General features: G+C 42.4%; 1 protein-coding gene across 18 annotated transcripts in view; it reads right to left on the reverse strand.

The window, feature by feature from the left end:
* Window positions 1-23823, reverse strand: part of NRXN1 (neurexin 1) — a 1269767-nt gene extending 1245944 nt beyond the window's left edge. For 16 of the 18 annotated variants that reach the window (XM_039529862.1, XM_039529854.1, XM_039529856.1 and 13 more), the window contains exons 1-2: window positions 23699-23823; window positions 17529-19080 (exon numbers count right to left, since the gene is read on the reverse strand). In XM_039529862.1, the coding sequence (XP_039385796.1) occupies window positions 17529-18267 (739 nt within the window). In that variant the 5' untranslated portion in view covers window positions 18268-19080; window positions 23699-23823. Of the gene's footprint in view, window positions 1-17528; window positions 19081-20281; window positions 20651-23698 lie in introns of those variants that run through there. The other 2 variants (XM_039529873.1, XM_039529850.1) reach the window with 1 other exon arrangement.
* Window positions 23824-24551: the final 728 nt, after the last annotated feature.

Here is a 24551-nt window from a genome sequence, read left to right on the forward strand (position 1 = left end):
CAATGACAAAAATGATCTTATCACTGTTTATTAACAGAAACCTTATGTAAAGATAATAATTATTTTTATTTGGCTAGTTATTACAAGTACGAGAATGAACCTTCCAACATCGTTCATGACATGTTGTTTCTGGACATTTTATTAAACTGAAAAACAATTCTGTCTTTACTCATTAACAAGCCAAATATTGTTTAATAAATCTATTAATGTTAAAAAAATGTCAAGATTTTGTGTGAGCATGAGTGTACTTAGTTCTGAATAAATGGTGGCCAAATATCCAATTATCTGTTTTTGGATGTGAGGGAGAACTACAAACTAAATGTTTGTTTGCATTCTAGAATTTCATCGGGTTAGTAAATTTCTCCCTCACTCCCCAAGCAGTATTTTTTATTTCTGTACTTAGAAGGAAAACATATTTTATGCAGAGTTCTGCTGGGCTGAGGACATACTTTAAGTGACTCTAAGATCAGGTTGCTTTAACTTATACTCCCCTCACTGGCCAGAAACAAAAACAAAACAGGTTTCAGGGATATCAAATAGCACTGGAGACAAATGGGATCTGATTATATCCAGTGCTATTTCCTGTCAAATTTAAGGTTTCCTATAGGGAACAGCTCTGCATCTAAAAGAGGCTGCCTGTTTTAAGGATCAGTGTAACAAGGAGGTAGAGAAAAAAAACATTTCAGCAGTGGTTTTCAAACTTTTTTTCCAGTGACCCAGTTGAAAAAAAATGTTGATGCCCATGACCCAACAGACCTGGGAACGAGGGGGTTGAGGTGGGAGGGGCTCAGGGCTGGAGCAGAGGGTCAGGGGGAGGGCTGCAGGGTGGGCTGGGGATGAGGGGTTTGGGGTGCAGGAGGGGGCTCCTGGTTTTGGGGAGGCTCAGGGCTGGGACAGGGGATTTGGGTGTGGGAGGGGGTCAGGGCTGTGGGCTGTGGTGCAGGCTCTGGGGTGTGGCCAGGGATGAGGGGTTTGGGGTGCAGGAAGGGGCTCCAGATTTGGGGGGGCTCAGGGCTGGGGCAAGGAATTGGGGCATGGGCTTACTTTGGTTGCTCCCAGTCAGCGGTGCAGCTGGCATGCTAAGGCAGGCTTCTTGCCTGTCCTGGCACCACGGACCACGCTGCACCCTGGAGGCAGCCAGCAGCAGGTCTGGCTCCTAGGCAGAGGTGTGCAAGTGGCTCCGTGTGGCTCTCACTCACAGGTACCGCCCCCACAGCTGCCATTGGCCAGCTCCCAGCCAATGGGAGTGCGGAGTTGGTGCTCAGGCTGGGGGCAGTGTGTGGACCCCTTTGGCCCCCCGCCTAGGAGCCGGACCTGCTGGCCGCTTCTGGGGCGCAGCGCGGTGTCATAACGGGTAGGGACTAGCCTGCCTTAGCCAGGCAGCTCCGCCAGTAGGACTTTTAATGGCCCGGTTGGTGGTGCTGACCAGACCTGCTGCGACCGAGTGCCTTACATTCCGCAACTCAGTACTGGGTTACAACTTGCAGTTTGAAAACCACTGCATTACAACAAAGGCTTAGATGGACTGTGTATCTCTCTATCGATCAATAGACAGATTAGAGACATATGTCAGTGTGGATTTTGTTAAGATTTTGTAGATATTTGAACTCTCTCATGGTTCATTGCTGTTAAATATTAGCAGCTGTGGTTTCTGTAAGATGCTTGAGTGCCCCTGTACTTTTGAGCAGGGACTTGAAATTTGGCAGAGGGTGGCATTTTTGTGAGAGCTGTGCCCATTGCCATCCCCATACAAATCTGACCAAATTTGGCCAAATAAGCATTTGAAAAATCATAGGTCACATATGATTGGTTCAGACTTTCTAGATTTTACAGTTAAATTCCCCAAAGATTCCATCTACACTGGCTGTACTCCAGCCAGGGCTGAATAGTATTTTCCTGCAACTGAAGCTCTGGGCTGCTCTGAGCTGAGCTGGGACCAGGCACTAGAACACACACTTGAAGGAAATGGTCAGAAGAGTCTGTGCCCACTAGAGATTACCATCCTCCAGAGCCTGAAATGGAACCCTAGATTACGAATTCTCAGACTTGCTGGTGCATATACAAGATGACATCATACTGCTGCTGTCATTTACTCTACTAGCTCAAGTGTCAGAATCTGTGTGGTGGATGTAAAGTTTCCGACCCAGCTAGTGACATGTGAGTATCAATATGATGCCACGTAATGAAATTTCTGGGTTTTTTTCAGTTTGCTTTTGAAAAAACGTAGGAAATCACACACAACCTATAATAAAATAACATTTTTAAGGTTGCAAAATCAAGCACTCATAAATTAGGAAATGCCAGAATTAAGGATGCCTTTTCAACCTTAATTAGTTTGATTTGTGCATATTTATTATGATACCCACATGCATTTAATTACATGATCACATACTATTTTCCCATAGAACTCCTGCTTCATTCAGTGCACAGCATAAACTTGATCTGGGCATGAATCAGGAGGCTGTTGTCTGTAGGACCCCTGCCTCATTAGTTTGCAGAAGTTGGAAGATGAAGGGGACTGCAAGAAGAGAAAGGCATTGTCTCATGGTTAAGGCAATAAAATGTTGTCCTGAAGAACTGGATTCTATTTCTGTCTCCGTCATAGAGTTCCTATGGGATACTAGTCAAGTCACCTGAACCAAATTTTTTGCAGAGGTGGTGACTAATTGTGTGTTCCTCATTTTCTTGTTGCCTGACTTGAGACCCTGGAGTCTGAGTTCCAGAAGTGCTGAGCACTCATAGCTGAAACTGAAGTCAACGGGAGTTGTGCTTTAAACCTATAAAGTATTATATAATGCTAAATACTCTTAAAAAATAACCAGGTCCTTCATGTCTTGAATTGGGCATCCAAAAATAAGCAGATGCTTTTGACTTTAATCTGCCTGTGACTTAGTTCCCCATCTGTTAAACAGAGATGGTACCACCTTACAGGAATCTTTTGAAAATATATTAATTAATATCTGTGTAGCACTCAGATACTGTAGTGGAAAAGCCCACATGGAAGTGAATAATTCTGACTTCAGAGAAGTATGTGATTAGTGTGTATCAAATACATTGTGAGGAAACACAATGGATAGAGGAGAAAACAAAATATTGACTCATTAAGTTCATTGCCTCTAAGTGAGCACCATCCGTCCTGCACTGAATGAAGCAGGGGCCCTGTAGAAAAAATAGTATGTGACCATGTAATTAAAGATTATAACACAATACTTATGCACAAGAGGGCTCAATTAAGATTGCACAAGCAACCTTAATTCTGACATGCTTGACTTTGGAACCTCAATTATGTTTTTAAATAGAGGGTTTTTTTATTACATATAATTAGCTTTGCAACAGTCAGGTTGTTTGTATTTAGAGAGAGAGAATTTAACTGGCCATACTGGGCTAGATTTTAAAAACTATACAGCAAGTGGATATCTGAAAACAGCAAAAGGCACATGAAAATCAATTCAAATGCACTGATGAAAAAAATAGACATGCTTGTTTCAAAGGGCAGGTATTTTAGTACAGCCTAGTACATATTTGCAGAAGGGTGAGGGTGGGGGTTAAAATAAATGATTCTTTTAGTCATTCTTTTGAAATTTTAAATGGAAAATTGCATTGTCACTTTGTGTTATGCCTGCACAAATAACGGCAAATTAAAGGGTGGAATAAGTAATTATAGATAACATATGTGTGTGAATCAAGGCAGGAAAGCTTCTTGCCACTCATTTTTGAGCTACTAACATGCTGCTGTGCATTTGGATGAGAAAAGAAAATCTCCCTACAAGGATCAGAGGGTAATATCACACAGTAGTGGGCAAGGTTAATCCTGTTTGGACTTCCCAATCATTTTGGAGTGCTTTAATAGTTATACAATTGTAACACTGTTCTTTATGACCAGAGGTAGCAGGCACAATTTCATCCAATATCTGTGGGCCTAATTCTGATCTCAGACCCATTTTCAATGATTTAGCTCTATTAATTTCAGGGGTATTAATCCAGATTTACATTGATGGGAGAGAAGTATCAGGCACAGTGATTTCACTCCATTAATTGGCTGGCAAAGGCTGTTGAATATAGCAAACCTTCAAAAGCAAAGAGTTTTAGAACTGTTTTATTAATATTGATAATAATACTTAGCATTTCTAAAGCACTTTTCATCTTCAAAGTGCTTCACAAATATTAACTAATTAATCTTCATAACACTCCGGAGTCATATTCCTTCATTCCCTGCATAACCCCAAATGTATTTGAAGTCATGACAGTTTAGGATATGCAAGAATTGAAGGACTGGGCCTCTGAGAGATAGGTAAGTATTACTGTTTCCAGTTTCCAGGTGGAGAAATTGGAGTGCAAATAGGTTGAGAAATGCTCTGAAATGGGGCCTTTAACTCTGTCCTTAGTCTGCCTTCATATGCTCAGGTGTTGCAAACAATGGTAGGACTAAATCAAAATCCCAGATGTAAACAACTTCTATCATGGTAAAATCTCAGTAACATATCCAAACTTTGCAACTTGGCTCCATCTCTAATTGCGACATATAAAGCATCACCTACTGTTTACAGATCTCTTCAGTACTTGGCATATTAGCATGAGTTAAACCCAAAGGGACAAATTCTGCCCTTAGGACAGCTAACACACTGCTATCAGTGCATATCAATCACACACATGGAATTTGGCCCTAAGTCTGAATTTTAATTCTGAATTTCTTTTAAATTAAAGCTATAACTTTATGCTAACCAATTTTAGTGTTTTTTCTTTTGTTTTCACAGAATCAAAGAATATCAGGGTTGAAAGGAACCTCAGAAGGTCATCTAGTCCAACCCCCTGCTCAAAGCAAGACCAATCCCCAAATAAATCATCCCAGACAGGGCTTCCTCAGGCCTGACCTTAAAAACCTCTAAGGAAGGAGATTCCACCACCTCCCTAGGTAACCCATTCCAGTGCTTCACCACCCTTCTAGTGAAATAGTGTTTCCTAATATCCAACCTAAACCTCTCCCACTGCAACTTGAGACCGTTACTCCTTGTTCTGTCATCTGGTACCACTGAGAACAGTCTAGATCAGTGGTTCTTAACCTGGGGTGCACGCACTACCAGGGGGTGCGAGATGCCCTTTCTGGGGGTGCAAGAAATGCCAGATTTTTTTAGAAGGTAAATCACTGAAAACACAATTAAGCACACGCACATAAGTACAACTACTTTGTTTCATCAAACCTATCGTATGTAGGTATTAACATTATACATTTTTAACAGTTACTGTAATATACAAACAAAAATATGTCTAGACGCTAGGGGTGCAAGAACATATTTTTTTAGGTTTAAGGGGTGCAAGAAAATATTTTGACTTTTGATAAGGGGTGCGAGAACATATTTTGATAACCAAAGTGGTGCAGGCTGCAGTAAGGGTTAAGAACCACTGGTCTAGATCCATTCTCTTTGGAACCTCCTTTCAGGCAGTTGAAAGCAGCTACCAAACCCCCCTCATTTTTCTCTTCTGCAGACTAAACAATCCCAGTTCCCTCAGCCTCTCCTCATAAGTCATGTGCTCCAGCCCCCTAATCATTTTTGTTGCCCTCCGCTGGACTCTTTCCAATTTTTCCACACCCTTCTTGTAGTGTGGAGCCCAAAACTGGACACAGTACTCCAGATGAGGCCTCACCAATGCTGACTAGAGAGGAATGGTCACATTCCTCGATCTGCTGGCAATGCCTCTACTTATACAGCCCAAAATGCCATTAGCATTCTTGCCAACAAGGGCACACTCTTGACTCATATCCAGCTTCTCGTCTACTGTAACCCCTAGGTCCAGTTTTTGTTTTAATTCAGCTGGATTAGAAAGGAAATAGTATTCAATAGTATTCAATTCCATTTCTATCTTGTGATTAAAGGTCCATCAAAGTCTACCAATTACAAGGACTTAATGGGAGATTCAGGTCCTTGGTGAATGTCAGTGAAGTTCTGAAGTGTGACTGCATAGTGTAGATTTATCCATAATCCTTTGTAAGAGTTTTAATCATGGAGCTGTTATTTAATGGATATTCAACATTATATTCTTTTTACAGACTCCAATACTACCTGAAATGGGAATTAGATGCTGGTATAAAGGTGGATATTTTTAAAAGGTAGATACATGAAGAAAAAGCACTGCACAATAATCAACTATCAAACATTTTAAATTTTATTTATGAATGGATTTGTGTTGAATGATGAAATCTACATCATGGTCTATAAAATTTTCAATTACTGAAAAAAGTCATTGTTAAGTTAGAACAGTGTGGAAAAGAGACAGACTGGAACAGTATTTTCTATCTGTATAACTTTGAAACTGATACAGGGATTCCCTCTTTAATTTTTGAACTCTGCAATGAAAACTGAAATTAAAAACAAAACACTGCTTCTGCTCATTGCTTCTTCTAATGTCTCCTAATGGCCTCACTGGCATAGAGGCAGAGGGATAAGCTGGGGCTACATGCCCAACTTTCCCCCATTCTTCTCCCATGACACTCAGGGCCAGCAGGAGTGGGGGAGTGGGCAGAGCTTTGGTTCTGCATCCACACAAAGCAGCAACCTGCACACAAAATGGTAATCAGCATGGGCCAAGAAGGAAAGGAGTTAGTCATGCTCTGGCCCTGGGGTGCTTGTGCGACAGCACAGCTATGCACCTCCCCTTAAATAAGACAGATTGCGTAGTCCTTAATTATTTTTGTCTGTAGAGACATAAGATCTGCTATTTGTGCAGAATTATAATTTTCAGTAAACATTATGAACAAAAGAAAAGAATTATTTTCTTAATCAGGCTGATACCTTATTATATTCTACATTGTATCTCTGAGAAAATCTGTATATAGCAATTTAATGTCACTACAAAATAAGAAGTGCTAGTTTCTCTCCATCTACATCATCTCCTTGAGCAACAGAGGAATTTGTAAGTCTGCAGAAGAGGCAGTGGGCATGGCCATCTAAACAGAGATGACCTGAGATTTCAGGGCTTCCAGGTGGAAGCCAATCACCACAGAACTACTTGCATGATACCCTCCTCAAGCAGCCTCATTGCATCAGGTGGCACACCTCTAGGTTGTGCCAGTGTCTCAATCACTCCCGCACTTCTCTAGTCCAATGAAGGAAAATGGCAAACTTTAGAGGAGCTAATGACGACAGGGTCAGCATTAACACTCTTGAGATTTTCCAGAGGAAATTCCACTGGTTTTCCAAGGAATTATGCCAGCTTTTCCCTTTTCTGACCTCATCTTCCCAAGAACACCTCCTAACAACCCCAAGTCTCAAATGCATGGTGCTTATGCACAGGGGCATTTGTAGTCTTGAAAGAAGATGCTATATTCCTGCCCACTTTCCCCTCCTCATCTTGTGCCTCTACTTTCCAAGTTAAGAACTTAATCTTGCAAACACTTACATAGGTAAAGTTTTATTCATATGCATAAGTGTTCACAGCATCAGTCTGCATCATTCAGAGGCTGGGATGATGACTCCTCTTTATGACTTAAAATGCTCTTTGAAGTGTGCTTATTGTCTTATTGGCATCAATTAGGACTTGATTCTGCCAACTTTATGCATATTGAATAGATTCCTTTACTGTACAAGACTGCAACTTGTTGTATCCTTGGGGCAGCCGGTGTAGGAAGCAATCACTTGAGGCCAGAGAGCAGACAGCTAACCAAAACCTCAATTTTATTTACAGAGACAGAGAGATCTAACTCAGTTGCCATAGTAACAAAACCCATGACAACCAAATACACAACAGAACTGCCCAGGGTAAACGACTACTTAGCAAATACTTACATGTGTGCTAAGTTTATTTACATGAGTATTTTCACTGAAGTCACATGCTTACAGTTAAGCACATGCATAAGCGTTTGCAGGATCAAGGACTCAGTTTTGAGAGAATTAGAATGTTAGTATACAGGTCCTCATCCTGTATCCCTGATCCATCTGATTATCTCTACATACTTAAATAAAGATTTGCAGGATATAGCTGATAATAAGTACTTAGGACTTATTTGTTTGTAAGATCCCTGAGTTGCAAAGATTATCCCTATTTTTATGGAACATACAGTATGCTTGCCTTGGTATATTTTAATTTTTTAAGAATGAAAATATTCAAGGAGATTTCTGCTAAATAAATGTCATTTTTTTATAAACACTTAAAACACATAAGACAAAGAGCAAGGCAGAGGTTAAGATGCAGCCGAAATTAAGAAGTTATTCTGAAACTTTGAAACTGCTGTATATATCTCCAGTTGCATAGTGTAATGTCAAACACTTCCTTAATGGCTGTACATGTACTCTTAACTACAGAGAGACTTTAGAATTATAATAGGAATCTAGCTTCTATGCTTTTAAGTAAAACGAGGTAAAAATCAACAGGGTAGTGCTTCTCATGATAAAATCTCATGCAATGGGCCACAGAGTAAGCACAGGGTCTGATTTAAGTTCCAGCATAACAGACTTAAGCATAATATACAAAATTCACAATCGATGGTGGGCAATGATGGCCATGTTGATTCCATTGGATACAAGTCCATATCAAATTATACCTGTATTATCACCAATATAAAAATCTCACTTCTAGTAAAACACCTGTTTTCCAATAAACTATTGAGTACCTTAAATTTAAAACAAAATTACTCACACAACTTTTCAGTTTATGCAATGCTTTGTAAGCCTGTTTTTTTTAAATAATAATGTTTTAAAATACTTGAATCTATGAAAAGGCCTTCTCTCTATAGAGTTTCCAGATGAATATTACAACTACAGTCAGAATCAGCAGTTTATTTATTTCACCCCAAACGCCTCTCCTTTTGTGTCCCCAATTGAATATTATGTTCAGAATCAACAGGTTACTGGGTTTGCCATAATTCTAAACATGAGTCAACGGGACTTCAAATTGACTTTAATGGAAGTTGAGGGCTCTCAGCTCCTTTCAGGATTGCACCCTATCTACTATCTACCAGGACTACTGAATTCACGGCTTACTGTAGTCTAACTCAAAGGTTCAAGGTTCAAGGTGTGGCTAAAGTAACACAGGAGAATCACAGTGATAAAAAACACTAGTATCTAAACCTCCCTTTATCGTAAAGTGCCAGCTTATTGCCTTCATAGAAGCAGGGGCGGCTCTAGAAATTACGCCGCCCCAAGCAGGGCAGCGCGCTCGCCGCCCTTCCCCGGTCCCGCGGCCGGGGAAGAAGTGTCTGCGGCGGGTGCGCTGTTTCCGCGGCTCCGGTGGCGGGTGCGCTGGTTCCGCGGCTCCGGTGGAGCATGCCTGCGGGAGCTCCGTCCGAGCCGCTGGACCAGCGCACCCGCCGCAGTCATGCCTGCGGGAGCTCAAGCGGAGCCGCGGGACAATGCCGCCCCATGCGCCTGCTTGGCGCGCTGGGGTCTGGAGCCGGCCCTGCATACAAACCAAACTAGATTAGCTGAATATATTTGGTGGAACTCAAGGATTTCTCTGTGTATGTTTATTACTGATTGATTGATGGCTCTCTCATGGTTAACTGTACAGTACAATAATACATGAATGGGAAGGATCTAGCTAAATAAAAGTTGCTGATGATAAACAGTAATAGGAGTCAAGAAATTAATAGACACTAAAAGTTATTTTTTTTTTAATTTCAACTGTTAATCACTAATAAAGTTTCTGATTCTACTTTAGGATCCCCTAGCATGGATCCCTGTGCTGGTGTGGAGACCCACTGAAATCAATGGATCTCTATATGGATACAGAGTTCCATGCTAGCAGATCCTGTGGCAGTATCAGGGCCAAAGAGAATGAAATTTCACCATACAAAACAAAGGAGCATAGCATAGATAGTATGTTATAAATGTACCACTGGGAGCCTGGGTTCTCCTCTGTGCTCGAACACTGACTATTAGGTCCTAATTGATGCACAGGGCAGACCTAGAGCACAATAATTTTGGAGAGAGTGGCAGGTGGGGAGTGTAACAGAAGTGAAGAAAACCAGATTGGCCAACTGCTACTTGGCTCTCCCTTGCCTATTAGCTCACATCTAGTATTCCACATATTCCAGCCCACCTAGTGGAAGAGATGCTATGCAGAGTAGAGGAGCAACATGCTGGGTGGTGAGTTTAATACAGATGATGGAGATGGGGAGCAACTGCAGACAGGGGCGGCTCTAGAAATCGGGCTGCCCCAAGCAGCGCGGAGCGCTGCGCCGCCCTTCCCCGGTCCCGCGGTGTCCCCCTCCCGCTGTTGGTTGGTTTGCTGCGGCGCCGCACCGGCCAGGCACAGGTCGGGGAGAGCCCGCGAGCGCTGCGCGCAGCCATGCCTGCCGGAGCTATCTCTATGCGCGTCATGCCGTCGGCGCCGCCGCTGCCCCCGGGATGCCCGGCCCCCGCGGGCCGCTGCGCTGGGCTGGGGGGGCGCTGGCCCCTCTGACTGCAGAGCAAACTGATGAGAGCTGGCTGTGTGGAATGAAAATGTTGCAGGATGTTAGAGTGAGCTGCAAACCTTTGATTTCACAGAGCGGGTTTAATAATATAAGGTCTAATCCTTCAAAGGCTGAGGATCAGGCAGAAAATCCTCAATGCTCCTGTGAGGTGGATAGTTAGGTATCATTAGCCTTATCTTACAGATGGGGAAATTAAAACCAAAAAGATGATGCGGCTTGCCCAATACTACACAATACCAAGGCTGGCTCAAAATCTTGTGCTCTGCCCTTCTATACTCATATTAGCTACTGACTTTTTGTGCATGTTGGTTATAATGGATACATCTATGGCCAAGAGAATAGTTCAGACATTAATTTAAACTCACCAAAAAGTACTGCTTTCTAGCCTGACAAAACTGAACTTAAACTCTGCAAGTTTGAATGCTGCTTATTGAGATCTTGGTCCAGAAAAGCTCTATCTATGCTCTGAGATCCCATGAATGGAGCATAGGGAGGGAGTCAGTGGAGAAAGGGTCAAACTTGGTGGGAAAAACCCAAACTATTTTATTCAAGGGGTAATATTAAAACTTATAAGACAGATTCCAGTTCAGTGTAATAAATAAACAAATAACATCTAACTGTTTTAAGGGGAAAAAAAGATATACTCGATTCTGTCTGGCAGTTTTTTCTTTATTATGGTGGCACTGGCAGTAGCAGAAAATTTATGGGTCTGTCACATTTCTATCATAAACCCCATTTCTAAAAGGCTTATAACTCAATCATCTTAATTAGCCCTCAGCTTCAATTTTGCACATAAATTCTCAGTATACCCATCACAATCCAGTAAAATTAAATTTCAAAAATCAGTTTATACAATTTTCAGTTAGAATGTAGCAAAATAGAGAAAATGCTTTTCTATAGACTGGAATGTTTTTATGTGTTCCTAGTAAATAACAGCTCACTTTTTAAAAGACGACATATTCAAAGTTTACAGAGCCCTGATCCAACTGCCATTGTAGTCAGTTCAGATACTCCCATTGATTTCAGTGGTTGCTGGATCAGCACCTTTATTTTAAATTTATTACCGGGCACTTTTGTTATATATACAAAAATAAGCTAAAAGACTTGAATGTACCAAATAATAAAGTTAGCCTTTAATGACATCATAACAGCTATTTTTAATCAGCAGTTGTTACATACGTTGACAATTATACTAATTTAATATATAACTGGGGGCTTCTGAATAACCAGTCTAATAAAAGCTCCTAGATAAAAGCCACTAGGAGTGAAATTTCTTGCCATATTCTTCAAGAATCTTACTTCTCCATAGGTTTGCAATATGGACTCTCGAGTGAAATATCACATGCATTGGGGATTGGAACAAATGGAACATCTGCCCCACTATGTAAAAAATAATGATTTTGGGGTACTAAGATTTATGCTGTACAGTAAGGGGTCCATTGGAAGAATTACAATGCCACAATTAGCTATGTGCAACAAGCAGCCCTTTTACAAGATGATATAAAACAGCCTGTCCATTTCTCATAACCAATGACACAATATTTGAATTGCTGAGATGTTACATGAGGAACTGAAATCAATATCTTACTATGTAAAGTCCTGGCAACAAAATTGCATTTACAAAAACATGCAAAATCCTAGCTTAAAATGGTATCATAATCGTTCTATTTACATACTACTGAGTGCAAAGGATCCACTGTTTTCAATTCTAATTAAAAGGGGTTCTGGGACTATTTTCCTAAATGTTTATTTTGTAAAAATGTTTTTATTGTAATTATAAAAAAGAAACTATTTAAAAATATTAAACTGTTTTGATTTAAAGTAAATTCCAAGCTTCCTATAAAGCTATTCTTAACTCAGTCAGCTGTGGATCTCTGTAGCACATGCTGCACTCATCTCACATGCAGAACACCCGGCTAGCCATTGACAGTGATGGGGATTCCACAGGTGGAACAAGTACAGATAATGTAACAGAGATGCAAATTGAAAATAAGGGATCTGAAGTGTAGATCCAGAGGAAAATTTTGCCCATGGTAACTGTTATGGTCATATGCTGTGTTTTTCAGAGACCATAATATTACCTAAGAGTTCAAGCAGGATGCAATGAAGGTGGCTATGATTCCCTCCAATGTAAAATTGAGGGCTCTCATAAGACTATGGAACAGCTTTGCAGGCAAACGTGCACCTTGCAAGGATTATTAATATGGACATGTTTTTCATATTATGCTCAAAAGCAAGGCATGACAGGAGTGAAATTAGAACATGAGGGATTTCAAAAGGGGACTTGGAATAGTAGATTACTTTAAAAACAGGCCAATAAGCAGAAGCAAATATAAACAAAAAAATCCAAAGGCTGGCTAGTTTGAGCCATATGGGCTTGAATCACTGAAAAATCACCTCCACAGATGACAATCCACAGCTGGAATCAACTGCTGAAGATCTAATCATGAGGATGTCCCTTCCTATGAAGGACTACATGGTTATTCCTTATTCTTTCCCTTAACAGAAGACCAAGAGGACAGTCAAAATTAAAAATGAATTAATATTAAAAGGAAATATTTTTTAATCCAAAGAATAATTATGTTTGGAACTCACCACATCAGGATATGACTGAGACAAAGGTATTAGCAATATTCAAAAAAAGAATAGGACATATATATGAAAATTACATTAGTAATTAAATAACTAAAAAAATATAAGGGCATAAACATTTCCTGGGGTCACCAGGAAATTTCTGTCAATGCAAAGTATTTAGGTGCATTATGTGTTTGTTTTATTTCAGCCTTCTGCACTAGCATCTGGTAGTGGCTACTGTCAGAGACAGAATACTGAACTAAGTGATACATTGGACTGTTCTGGCTTTGCATATATATTTAAATAAAATTCCTGTTTTGATAGACTAGTTCAATATTTTAAAAAGCTTTCTTATTCTAGGTTATGAATTTCCAAAATAAGGAGCAAAATAGGAAGGATGAGATGAAAGTTCTTGAACATAAATTCTCTTTCCTCTATAGCTGTCCAGAATCCTAATTCACTTTACCAGAAACCAGATATTAAAGACCAGTCTTTCTGATTAATAGTTTTCCCCAATCTCAGAACTAAAACGCACCAATTTCTCTCAATGCAAAACTGCAAACTGTTAGTATTGAATAGAGTCCTCTGATAGTTCTCAGAAATGTCTTTGAAAACTGATATCATCATTATAATATTTTTACCCTCAGTCATATTCCTCAGATAAAGTTTTTTATCTAATTTTGCACGTTGTTCTTTGTGTCAAGCCACTTCCATGAGGTGAAATAAAATTTCCGTGGCCTATATCAGTAGCAAATTACATCCCAAGCTAATATTTTCAGTGTAATGCATAAGAAATGCAATAAAAGCAAAAATTAATGTCATGTACACTTATGGCACTACTGACTCCATGTTTTCATTTTGGAAGCTTTGCAGTATTTGGGGGCATGATGAAGAGCTCCACAATAGTATTTTTTTTATTTGCGCGTAGTGCCATAAATATTACTAATTATGATAAGGCACTATAAGAAAGCTAATCAATATTGAAAATATTAATAAAAATGTGGAATAAAATGCCACAACGATTTTAAAGCTAAAACTGGGGGTTACAGATAATATTGGGCCAACTTTAAAAAGTATGAAGGATTGGGTCAGTTCAGATAAATGGCTGGAAGTTTGAATGCCTTTTTAAATAACCCTTGGGCCCAATACTGTCTATACTCAGGCAAAATGCCTGTTCTTTTGTTCTGACTTGGCCAAAAACTCTTACTGACCGGGGTCTTGAGTCTGTAAACTTGACTCCGATGAGTAATCTTTACTCAAGCAAGTAATTCAGTTGAATCCAATGTATCTAATTTTCCTCTCACTTACAAACTGGTGTAACTCAATTGACTTAAATGAAGCTACTCCTGATCTACACCAGCAAGGGATAGAGGAGTCAAACCCAATGGGAATACTTACTTAACTAAAGATTTCTCACACAAATAAGGCTTTGTGGAATTTGGTACTTATATGGGAGTTTTGCCTCAATAAAGACTAAGAAATGGGATTTTCAAAAGTGCCTAATGCCCAGATCTTCAAAGGTATTTAGGCACTTAACTCCCAATTGACTTATTCAAAGTCAATAGTTTTTTCTTAAAATTCTAAAACCTCATAAATACTATTGAAAATCCCATCCTAAGGACTGCAGGGTTGGTATCATTATCGCAATTATCCAGACCTCTCAAATCTGCAAAATAGGGATGGAAATTTTGAAAGAGCTGTTACTATTGTTTTCCTATGGCCTAGAAATATCTCATTGTATTTTATAACTCTGGCCTGAGCCAGAATACAAAGGTGCAGAGGTATACAAAATGAAAAATAATGAAAAATAAATTTACTGAACTTTTTTCCTTCTCAGGAAAAAAAATGCAACTGAACAGGTTTGGTTACAGTTTCAGATAAAAGAGTAAGGCCAAAGGAGGTGAGAAGAGGGTGTACTATCGCTAGTCAAAAAAACAAAACAAAAAAACATGAAAATGTAAATCAGAAGTAAAAATATCCATCTAGATCACTCCATTCCAAGTACCAATTCTTCAGTTCTAGAGTATCCCATTGGGAAACTCATATGCACAAGAAATGCCAGATCTGACTCTTTATAAAGTCATTGGATAATAGAAAAAGTTATTGATATAATTGCCATGATAATAAAGAATGTAAAGATCAATAGCAGGGATTTGATGGCACAATGGTATCACCTTATCCCTCTCCATTTTCTGTGCCACCTAATTTCTCATAAGAAAAACAAGGTAATTATATAGTAGTTCAACTCTTTGAAAGTGGATACAAACAGCCACTATTTCCTTCCTCAAAAGCTGACAGGTTTGCTTCTGAGTGGTTAATTAACAAATAATATAAACCCAGTCCTGTACCACTGATGTAAATGAGAATTTTGCCCTTTATTTCAATGGAAGCAGGATAAGGTTCTATATAATTATTCAGTACTGAGCAAATATGTATTATGCTAAAATTATATCTCTTCTGAGTATTTTATAAGGCTTCTTAGAGGTTACAAAACATAATCTGTAAAATACTAGCCCCTTTGAAGTCAATGGCAGAACTCCCATTGGCCTCAATGGGGCCACGATTTCGCCCAAATGTTGGGTTCCAAAATGCTATTTACTACATAGTTTCCTATTATATATGTTAATCAGACATTTTCCAATATACATTGTTTTTGTTTCTAATATTAATAGAGTAATATGGTTTTCCTTTAAAAATACCTGTCATCATTTCATTTTACTTCCCTAACTTAAAGAAGAGATTTTTCACTTTCTGTTGATTCTACATGTAATTGTTTTATCTATATTAATATTTCAGTAAACTGCTTTGAGGTGTTAAGAGCAATGTGTGCCCAAATAATTTGTTTTTATAGAGTATTCTCATGTATTAATCTTATAACAATCTGTAATTGCCATTGTTGCAGTAACCAAACTGTAATACTTGATCATTTTCTGCATGATTTATAACAGGACCTAACTTACAGAAACAAGGAAACCTCAATATTTCACACATGGCTAGTGGTATCTGGTACCAAATAAAAAAAATATGAACATTATTTAGATCAGTATAGAATATGTTCTCATCCTACAGTGTCTTGAATTATGTGCTAGTGAAGGTACAAGTTTGTTACACTGTGAAACTACCCTTTATTGTTCTTTCATTGTAATGATATTTACAAATGTAAAAAGACTTGATTTTTTTCCCAAATGGCAGAGCAGAGATAAACAGCTGACAAAGTAAACAGGATGCAGAATGACTGTATGTATAAGTATTAACACTAAAGACAAAAGGTGTTACATAATAAAGATCACCCACAAATAACGCTTTCTTCTTTTCTATGGTAAGTGAAATTTGATAGAAATGATACAAGAAAATTACTCAGCCATAAATGTCATGCAACTGCTCAATGACCACCTTCATTTGGGATACATACTGCCTATTTTACCTTCTTTTAATGTTTTTATGTTCAAATTTTTATATGAAGTTTTATTATGCCCTTTAATATATTCTATTATTTTTCATAATTCTCATTCACATACCCCTAAATTCTGTTCTAAATACACACACAAAAATTCTCTGTCATTTTACATAGCTGCAAAGTAGTTGCATATGAACTAGCAAAATTAAGAATAATGTATTGTTAAAAGGCTCTAGATATGTTTGCAAAATAAACATGTTCACATTGCTTCAAAATCCCCAATAATAATGGACACTAAAGATGAGTCTCACTTCCTCAGTGATTTATTTGTAGGCAAGAATCCAGGGAACATCTCCTTTTCTAGCTCTCTTACCGGTTATAAATATTCAATCATTTCCCAGCTGTGGGGTAAATATTTTCCACTTCCCTTGTTACCCTCTGTCTACATGACTGGCATTAGAATTGCTAAACATATTACAATACTATGCCATTCCCCTCGGTGTGAAACTATAAACCCCTTGTTTAACTTTTCTCATCAATTAAGGAATTTCACAAATAAATCACTGATTTTAGTTCAAGCATGTAGTAGACTCTGATATAAATAAATATACCAGTATGGAGAATGAATAAATCCAGGCCTCCCCTACCCCCAATGAAAATTAAACCCAGATAATTTCTCCGCTATGCCCACTAAAAATCAAATAAGGTCCCTACCCAAGTATAATTCTACTTTACCCATTTCTTAAGAGTAAACTCAGATTGCCCTTACCCCTGTCATGAATACCCTATATTACTCCCTCTCACACCACAAATAACCCCAGGTCACCAACAACAGGAACAACCCTAGTTTACCATGAAGGAGAACCCCAGATTACAACCTGGCTCAAAAAGAATCCCAGATTACACTTTCCTCTCTCCCAACTTTGGAGAAAATAATCACACCATATTCTGTCACAGAAACACTTGGAGGATGGTCGAGGGAGGGTTGAGATATAACAGAGGGGTCAGGGATGAGGTGGGGAGGGGGAAAGTACAGATCAGAGAGAGAGAGATTCACTCTTATGGAGGAAACACCATGCAGTCTTTATCTGCTACCTTTCCCCTCCATTAAGGGAGTGGTTGGTAGGTCAAGCTAAAGTGAAGTCTTACCTTCACTGCAGTCCTTCCCCCGAAAGCCAGTTTGTGAGCAGTCGCAGACAGCCTGGTCATTGAGCACCGAGCAGATGCCACCGTTGAGGCAAACATCATCCTTGGCGCACAGGCGGCTCTGCTCATCATCCAGCCGCACCTCCTGACTCTCCACAGGTGAGGCCTGTGTATAGTTGACCCTGACATCAGTTATCCAGCCCTTGAACGGCTCCCGGTCCTTCACCGAGGAAAGTGTCAGTTTCAGGGTTGCTGAGCGGAGTTCGGGTGGGAGCCCACCCAAGAAGAGGCCACTGAAGACAGTCATGTCACGCCGCTTGGACTTCACTTCCACCCACTTTGCCTCGGTCTGGTCAATGAGCAGTGTTGTGTTCTTAAAATGGCGGCGGATGACCACTGTGTGCCAGAGGTTGTCATTGACAGGTGTGTCAGTCAGCAGGGTGGCAGGCTCAGCACAGAAGATAGAGAAGCTGAGCTGAAGCCTCCCCCCTTGGGTCAAGATCAGCTCCAGGAAGTCACAGAACCCCTCATCGTCAAAATAGAGGACCAACCCACTGGAGCTGCGTGTCTTCATATTGAAGCTCATTTCACTCTCACAGCAGGCATTCCACTTGGGAAAGCGGGTCCATTGGCCCTCAGCCCCTGGGAACTCCAGGCCACTGCCAAGCTCAGTCCAGCAGCCCAGCAGCAGGGCCAGCCACAGCAGGAGACAGCCCCCACGCTTGAGGAGCACAGCCCCCATGCTTCGTGGGGTTGGGCGGGGGAGAGGGGGGTGTGGAGGGGGGGAAGGTGGGAGGGGGGCTGGAGCAGACAGGGTAAAATCTTTCCAGTCACCTCTCACGCTAGACAGTTGACTCACTCTTATTTCCCCTTTACACTGTGGTTATTGTAAATGCCTCCCTAGCATGAGAGGCCCAGGTTGTGAGTGCCCAAGATGCACGTGTGAGCTGGGATCCCCTACAAGGAATGACCCACGTGTTGGGTGGTCAATCTTGGCTGAACTGCAAGAGATCTTCAGCAAAAAAGAAGGCACCAATAGGCTTACTCACTTATCAACTTGGTTTAGCAAGAGGTGTCTAGGGATGTATGAGTCAGCAGAAATTTTACCAAAACCCCACATTACCAACTTTGGAGTGGGGTGGGGGGGGGAAATGTCAAAAAACCCTTCTCCAAGTGGATCCACAAACCCAGCGAGAATGCATCAGTATCCCAATGTGTGTGGACTTCTTTTTACATGTTATCCACCAACTGTATTTTCCCAAGGGTTTTTCCTCTCCTTTCTCAGGGAATAAATTACCAATTCCAGCGCTGCCTTCCTAGGACAGATCCTCCTATTGGATCACGGACTGCCTGCCATGGTGTTATAGCAGCAGAAGCAGACCACAGGACTCATTACTCATGGTTTCCTGTGCTGCCTCATTCCCAGTGGGGCTGGAATCCAGAAGCTGTCAAGCAGCTCAGTAGCTACTTGACATGCAAAGCATGACAGCTTCTCTTCTGTTCTCCTGTACAAGGCCAAAACTATGATCCAAGGTTTTTGTGGGTTTTTTTTGATCTGCAAAGAATTAAAACAAACCAATATCAAATTATATCCTACAAACATTTAAATCACATGACTAATAATTTATCTGAGTTTATGCTTAACTTGAACCATTGTTTAAAGTAGGGAAAAGAAACTTGTAAATACATTTGGAGGTACTGAGAATTTATATCTTGTTATACTAACCCTAAACCTTATGCTAACATTAGCTTTTTTTGTGCTACTGACTGTATAAAGATTGCTACTTACTGTTTCAAACACTGAAACCTTTTAGTACCAGATTTCATTTTTGTAGGACTTGTTATGCTCAAAATGAAAGGGCTGTTAAAAGGCATTAATTATTCTTATTGATACCTGAGTTTCCCTTTAACTTAATTCATTTAATAGAATATCTGCATCTGTGACACTATAGAGCAATATTAATGCATACCATGCCACCTAGCCTGGTTCTGATTATTTCCAGTATGTTTAAGAACATGTAAAGTGGATCAAACACCCTGCAGGGGTCAGCTGGTTTGAATTTATATGGCATTATTTTCACAGGGTGAGGCAGAATTACAGTGGTTTCTTAGAAGGTGTTCTGAAAATTTCAAACTATGTTTTTTCTCTGTCATCTGACCTCTTTTGCTGCTAAAATTATCTGTTACGGCAGGGAAAAATCCGAATGGCATCAGATATGCTGTTGACATTATGAACATCACAGTTCAGCTAATATCAGGTGTTTAATCCTTCTGGGCTAGGGTACAGTATTTTGCATAGATGCCCAATTATCCCTATTTAAGAGGGACACCTCCCGTCCCCCATTTTTTTAAAATAAACAATGTATTTGCCACAATCCAGGCTGTTCCTCCGAAGAGCGCTCTCAAGCCGAAGCACTCCAGGAGCGTTAAAGGGAGTGTCCCCCATATTTCTCCGCTCCCCGACTCCTATGTATATGTTTCCCGACAGATGCGTATTTGCTAATCGCTTCCTCTGCTTTAAGGGCTCTGCCAACGAGCACCCCTCCTCCCCGCCCACCTCCATTCTAGCTGTGAGCCGGCAGCCGCCAGGCAGAGAGAATTTCGGCTCTACGGCACGTGCCGAGCCTTCCCCGTGGCTTTTGGGCGTGCGGCCCCGGAGCACAACGCTGCCCGAGCGGCCCCTTCCCCGGGGCGCTCACACCCCGCAGCCCCACGCGCCCGGCGTGTGCTGAGCCGCTAAGCGCCCCCCCCCTTACATTTTGTTTGCCTCTTCGCAACTTCAGCGATGTTTGCTTGTTGTTCCCCAGAGGAACCCGCACCCAAGCGGAGCAGGGGGACTGGAAACTTCATGGACAGCAGCGGCAGCGACTAATCGCCAGTCACCTACTGCGAGCCCCACGCAATGCAGAGCGGGCAGGCACCGGCGAGGCTGTCCCCGGCCTTTGTTATCCCCCAGTCGGTGCCAGCCCTCGGCAATGCCGCTGGACGATCACAGACACTGGGTAGCGCCTGCTGGAAACGTGTCACCCCAGGAGATGGCAACCCCCAGCAGAGCAGCCTCCGCCCTGCTCGTGCCTGCCCCAGCCCGGGCCTGGAGCGTCCGGACACAGCAGCGCAGGGTCCAATTCACGCCCTTTCCTCGTAGCCAGCCTTAATTTATTGTACCGCATTGAGCGGCTGCTCCGCACGTACCGGCCCCGGTGCTCAGGCTTCAGCACCGAGGCAGCTTCGCCCTGCCCGGGCTTCTCCGCTCGCCCCGCCCCGCCCGGCTGACCGGTTCCTCCCCTCCCTGCAGCCAGGGACAGAGAGAAGATTTCACCTGCCCACCCCGCTGCTGCCTAGGCGGGACAGACCCCCGCAGCTCCCGTCACGGAGTCCCCTGCCTCTGTCCGCAGCCCTCTCCCACTCGTGTTCGGGGGGGGGCGTCTGTGTGCGCGTGACTGGAGGGCCTGTATGCGTGTGGGGGCAGTGTGTGTATGTGACTGTGGGTCGGGGGGGGGGAGAACAGTGCGCGTGACTGTGGGCCAGTCTGAGGGAGTTAGTGTGGGGAGGGGCGGGGGTCAGTGTGTGTGGCTGTACCGTGGGTCTGTTGAGGGTGTCAGTGCGTTTGTGACTGTGGATCTGTGTGGGGGGGGGAGCAATGTGTGAGGGTCAGTGTATGTGAGATTGTGGATCATCTGTATGTGGTGGGGGGGAGAAGAAATGTGTGTGATTGGTATGTCTGTGCGTGTGTGGGATAGAGACAGCAGCCATGTGTGTGTTTGTGTATGGGGGGGGTCTGTGGGAGTAAGAGAGGGGATCACTTGGGGTGTCACTTTACTATAGTGCTTGTATGATAGCGTCATTGTGTATGGGACATTGTGTGCGAGAGAGAAAAACGGGGTCATTTTGTGTGTCTGAATGAGACAGAGCAGTAGGAGGTTACTGTGTGTACGTGAAGGGAAAGGGACGAATGTGTGTATTACTGTACCGGTTTCTCTTGTGTCTGGGACTCGAAAAGGGGGGATGTATGAGCGGAGGAGCCTTGTGTGTGCATGTGACATTGTGATTGTGGGTCCTTGTGCGACTGATGGGGCACTGTTTGTCTAGCCTGGTTTCATATATGTGTGTGAAAGGGACGGGTGGAGCTTTGTGGGGGTTATAACGTGTGTGGAAGTGGATTAACTGTGTATGGGGGTGTCCTTTTGTGTTTTGGGGGGTCGTTGTGATGAGTTGTGTGTCTGCATAGGTATGGAGGGGAGGAGTGAAGAGTGGGAGAGATTGTAAGCATGTGACACCGTGAGAGAAAGAGAGAGAGAGGTGTGTGCGTGAGGGGGGGGCGCAGGGGTTCACTGTAGGGTAATTGTGTGTGTGTGTGTGTGTGTGTGTGTGTTTCTGTGTGTGTGTGTGTGTGTGTGTGTAGCAGGAGGGAGCCAGAGGGGAGGAAGGGAGTAGAGTGAGTGCAGGGAAGGAATGATTGTGTATGTCAGGTGGGGCCCCAGGAATAGGGGTTCAGAAAGGGGCACAGGTGGGTGATTTTGTGTATGTGGCGGAGCCACATGAATGGGGTTGATTATGTGTGGGAAGGCGTCCTGTGTGTGAGTGAGGTGCACATCTAGAGGGAGTGTGAAAAAAGCAGTTATATGTATGTGTTGAGGGGGAGGAGGGATGTACAGCAGGAATGGTTCCGTGTGTAAAGTGTGAACGTGTAGGGAAGGTGGAGATCAGGAGGAGGAGGACGGGGGAAATGACCAGCTGGTGTGTGTGTGTGTGTGTGTGCACAGGGAAGGTGTGAGCCTGGAGTGAATGACAGAGCGATCCCTACAGCTGTCAGCGGAGAGCCAGAGAGCCAGGGGATCCCACTTGAAGATCTTTTTTAGGTGAAATTGATGACTCTCTCGTTCTCTGCCTATCTGTCTATGCTGCTTCTCTCTCTCTTTCATACATATACGCACATATCACAACAACAGGGGAGGGAGAGAGAGAGAGAGAGAGAGAGAAAGAAAGAAAGAAAGAAAGAAAGAAAGAAAGAAAGAAAGCGGAGGAAAAAACCCTAACTGCTTATTTATTATGACCGCTACATTTCATATACTATCGATAAACAGCACAGTCTGTCTAGTCATTTTGAAAGCAGGAGAGGCAGCTTTATTTTAAAAAGAGGGCAAATTATTTAGCATACATGTTTTAAGCGGACCCTCGGGTACAAACCTCCCCCCATACAAAACACATAAGGTGAGAATACTGGACTCCGCGGCTCATCGGTTAAGTAAAATGCTTTCCTGCCTCCCCTTCAGAACCATTTTATTCTTAAAAACATGTTTTAGTCACAGGTGCCCTAACTGAGCTTTTTGAAAGGAGAGACCCCCATAGGTCAATCAGTCCTTAATAAATGGCAGGTCAGTAGGCATATACAACCCTTGGCGGAATCCTTATTGTATAAATATCCATAGGATTGTCTCCTGGTGCGGGGAAGACCTAGAGAGCTCACAAATTACAGGATGAAATAAAAGCATCTGAAAAACAACCTTGCTTCAGCCAAGGAGTGAAGCGCCCTAATTCAAAAGCAGTCTTAACAGTATCATTTTTCTTTTTCTTTCATTTCTACTGATTTCTAGAACCAGATTCTTTCCTAAGCGACTGGAATGATCGATTTTGCTACCCGTACAGTCTGCAGTTATATTTATTTTAATATGTTTATGATATAATTTCTACCCCTCTACGAACCCATGCCATCAGCAGGGACCTTAACAGATTCAAAGATATATAAATGCAGCTGGGTGTCCTTTTTCTGGCTCCCAACGAAAAACGTCCCAAAATATCAATGCACTCCCTGCATAAGCCCGCTGTTTCTGTCAGCCTCCCCCCACCCAAAACATCTTCTTTTCCACTGACGCTCTGACTTCACACATTTAATCAAAGCAGCAGACACGGAAAAATTGCCGAAGATTGATTTCATTTTTTGAGTCTCCAAACCACCAGTCTGCCTTGCAATTGATCATAAATCACCGCATCCAACCTTTAACTTACTACCTCAGTTCCACCATCTCATCTCCTTGCCATCTACCTATTCAAAACGCTGCACGCAAACCAACCAGCCCCTTGTGCATCCGACAGATCCAGGCTCTGTTAAATGCGGGCTTTCCTCCCCAACCTCTCTTTCCCCATATCCCACAAACCAGCAGCCAGCCATTTACCTGCTTGGATTTTCTCTTTAGCTTGTAACAGAGCTCGAAGCATGTGTCGGTCAAAGAGAATTTCCTTAGGTCTTTGAATAAGGCAAGTGCAGTTGCCTTTTCAGCGGCGTCAGGCTTGAGCTTCTATCTCCAGGAGGGAGGGAGGGGAACAGAAAGGAGGGGACGGTCACATGACGCCTGGTGCTGCCTGTCTGCAAGAGGAGGGAGGAGCTGTGCTCTCTGCAGCACTGTGGACAGCAGCATCTCCCTACACAGACTCTAGACAGAGCCATCACATCACTCTGAGCAGAAGGACCTACATCTTTTCAAACGGGCCAAATGCCTCCCAGGCGTAAACATAGTGGAATCAGGGGAGTTGCACCAAGATTTGAGCCTGTCCCTAGGGGGCTGTAAATGCTTCAAGACTCAGTTTGTATGGATAGGAGCACTGAACCCTCATACCAACTTCACAGGCTTTCCACAATAGGCACTGGCTAGCCCCGCCCGGTGCTGCAAGGCCTGTCACGCTCCTCCACAGCTCAGCTGCTGTCTGCAGGAGACAAAACTCCCACCCTGTCATCCCAGATCAGCCTTTAGGGAGTCCCAGCTCTTGCATCCAGGCAGTACCCCACCTAGTATCTAGAACCCACAGCACTTTCAGTATCTTAGGTGTGGGTAACAAGGCCAGTGGCCTTTATCCTTGTCTTCCATTATGTTTGGGTGGCTGTGGGTGAGTCTGACCTTTCCTTGGGTCTTTGGGGAAAGCCTGAGGCCCTTCCCCTATCTCTTTCTCAGGGGGGCTAGCAGTGTAAGGCCTGCTTCCTCAAAGCCACAAGGAATCTTCTGTCAAATGAGCCTCTGGCCCCTTTCCCTT

The sequence above is a fragment of the Mauremys reevesii genome, linkage group 3 (genome assembly GCF_016161935.1).
Source record: "Mauremys reevesii isolate NIE-2019 linkage group 3, ASM1616193v1, whole genome shotgun sequence".
Classification (NCBI taxonomy): Eukaryota; Metazoa; Chordata; order Testudines; family Geoemydidae; genus Mauremys; species Mauremys reevesii.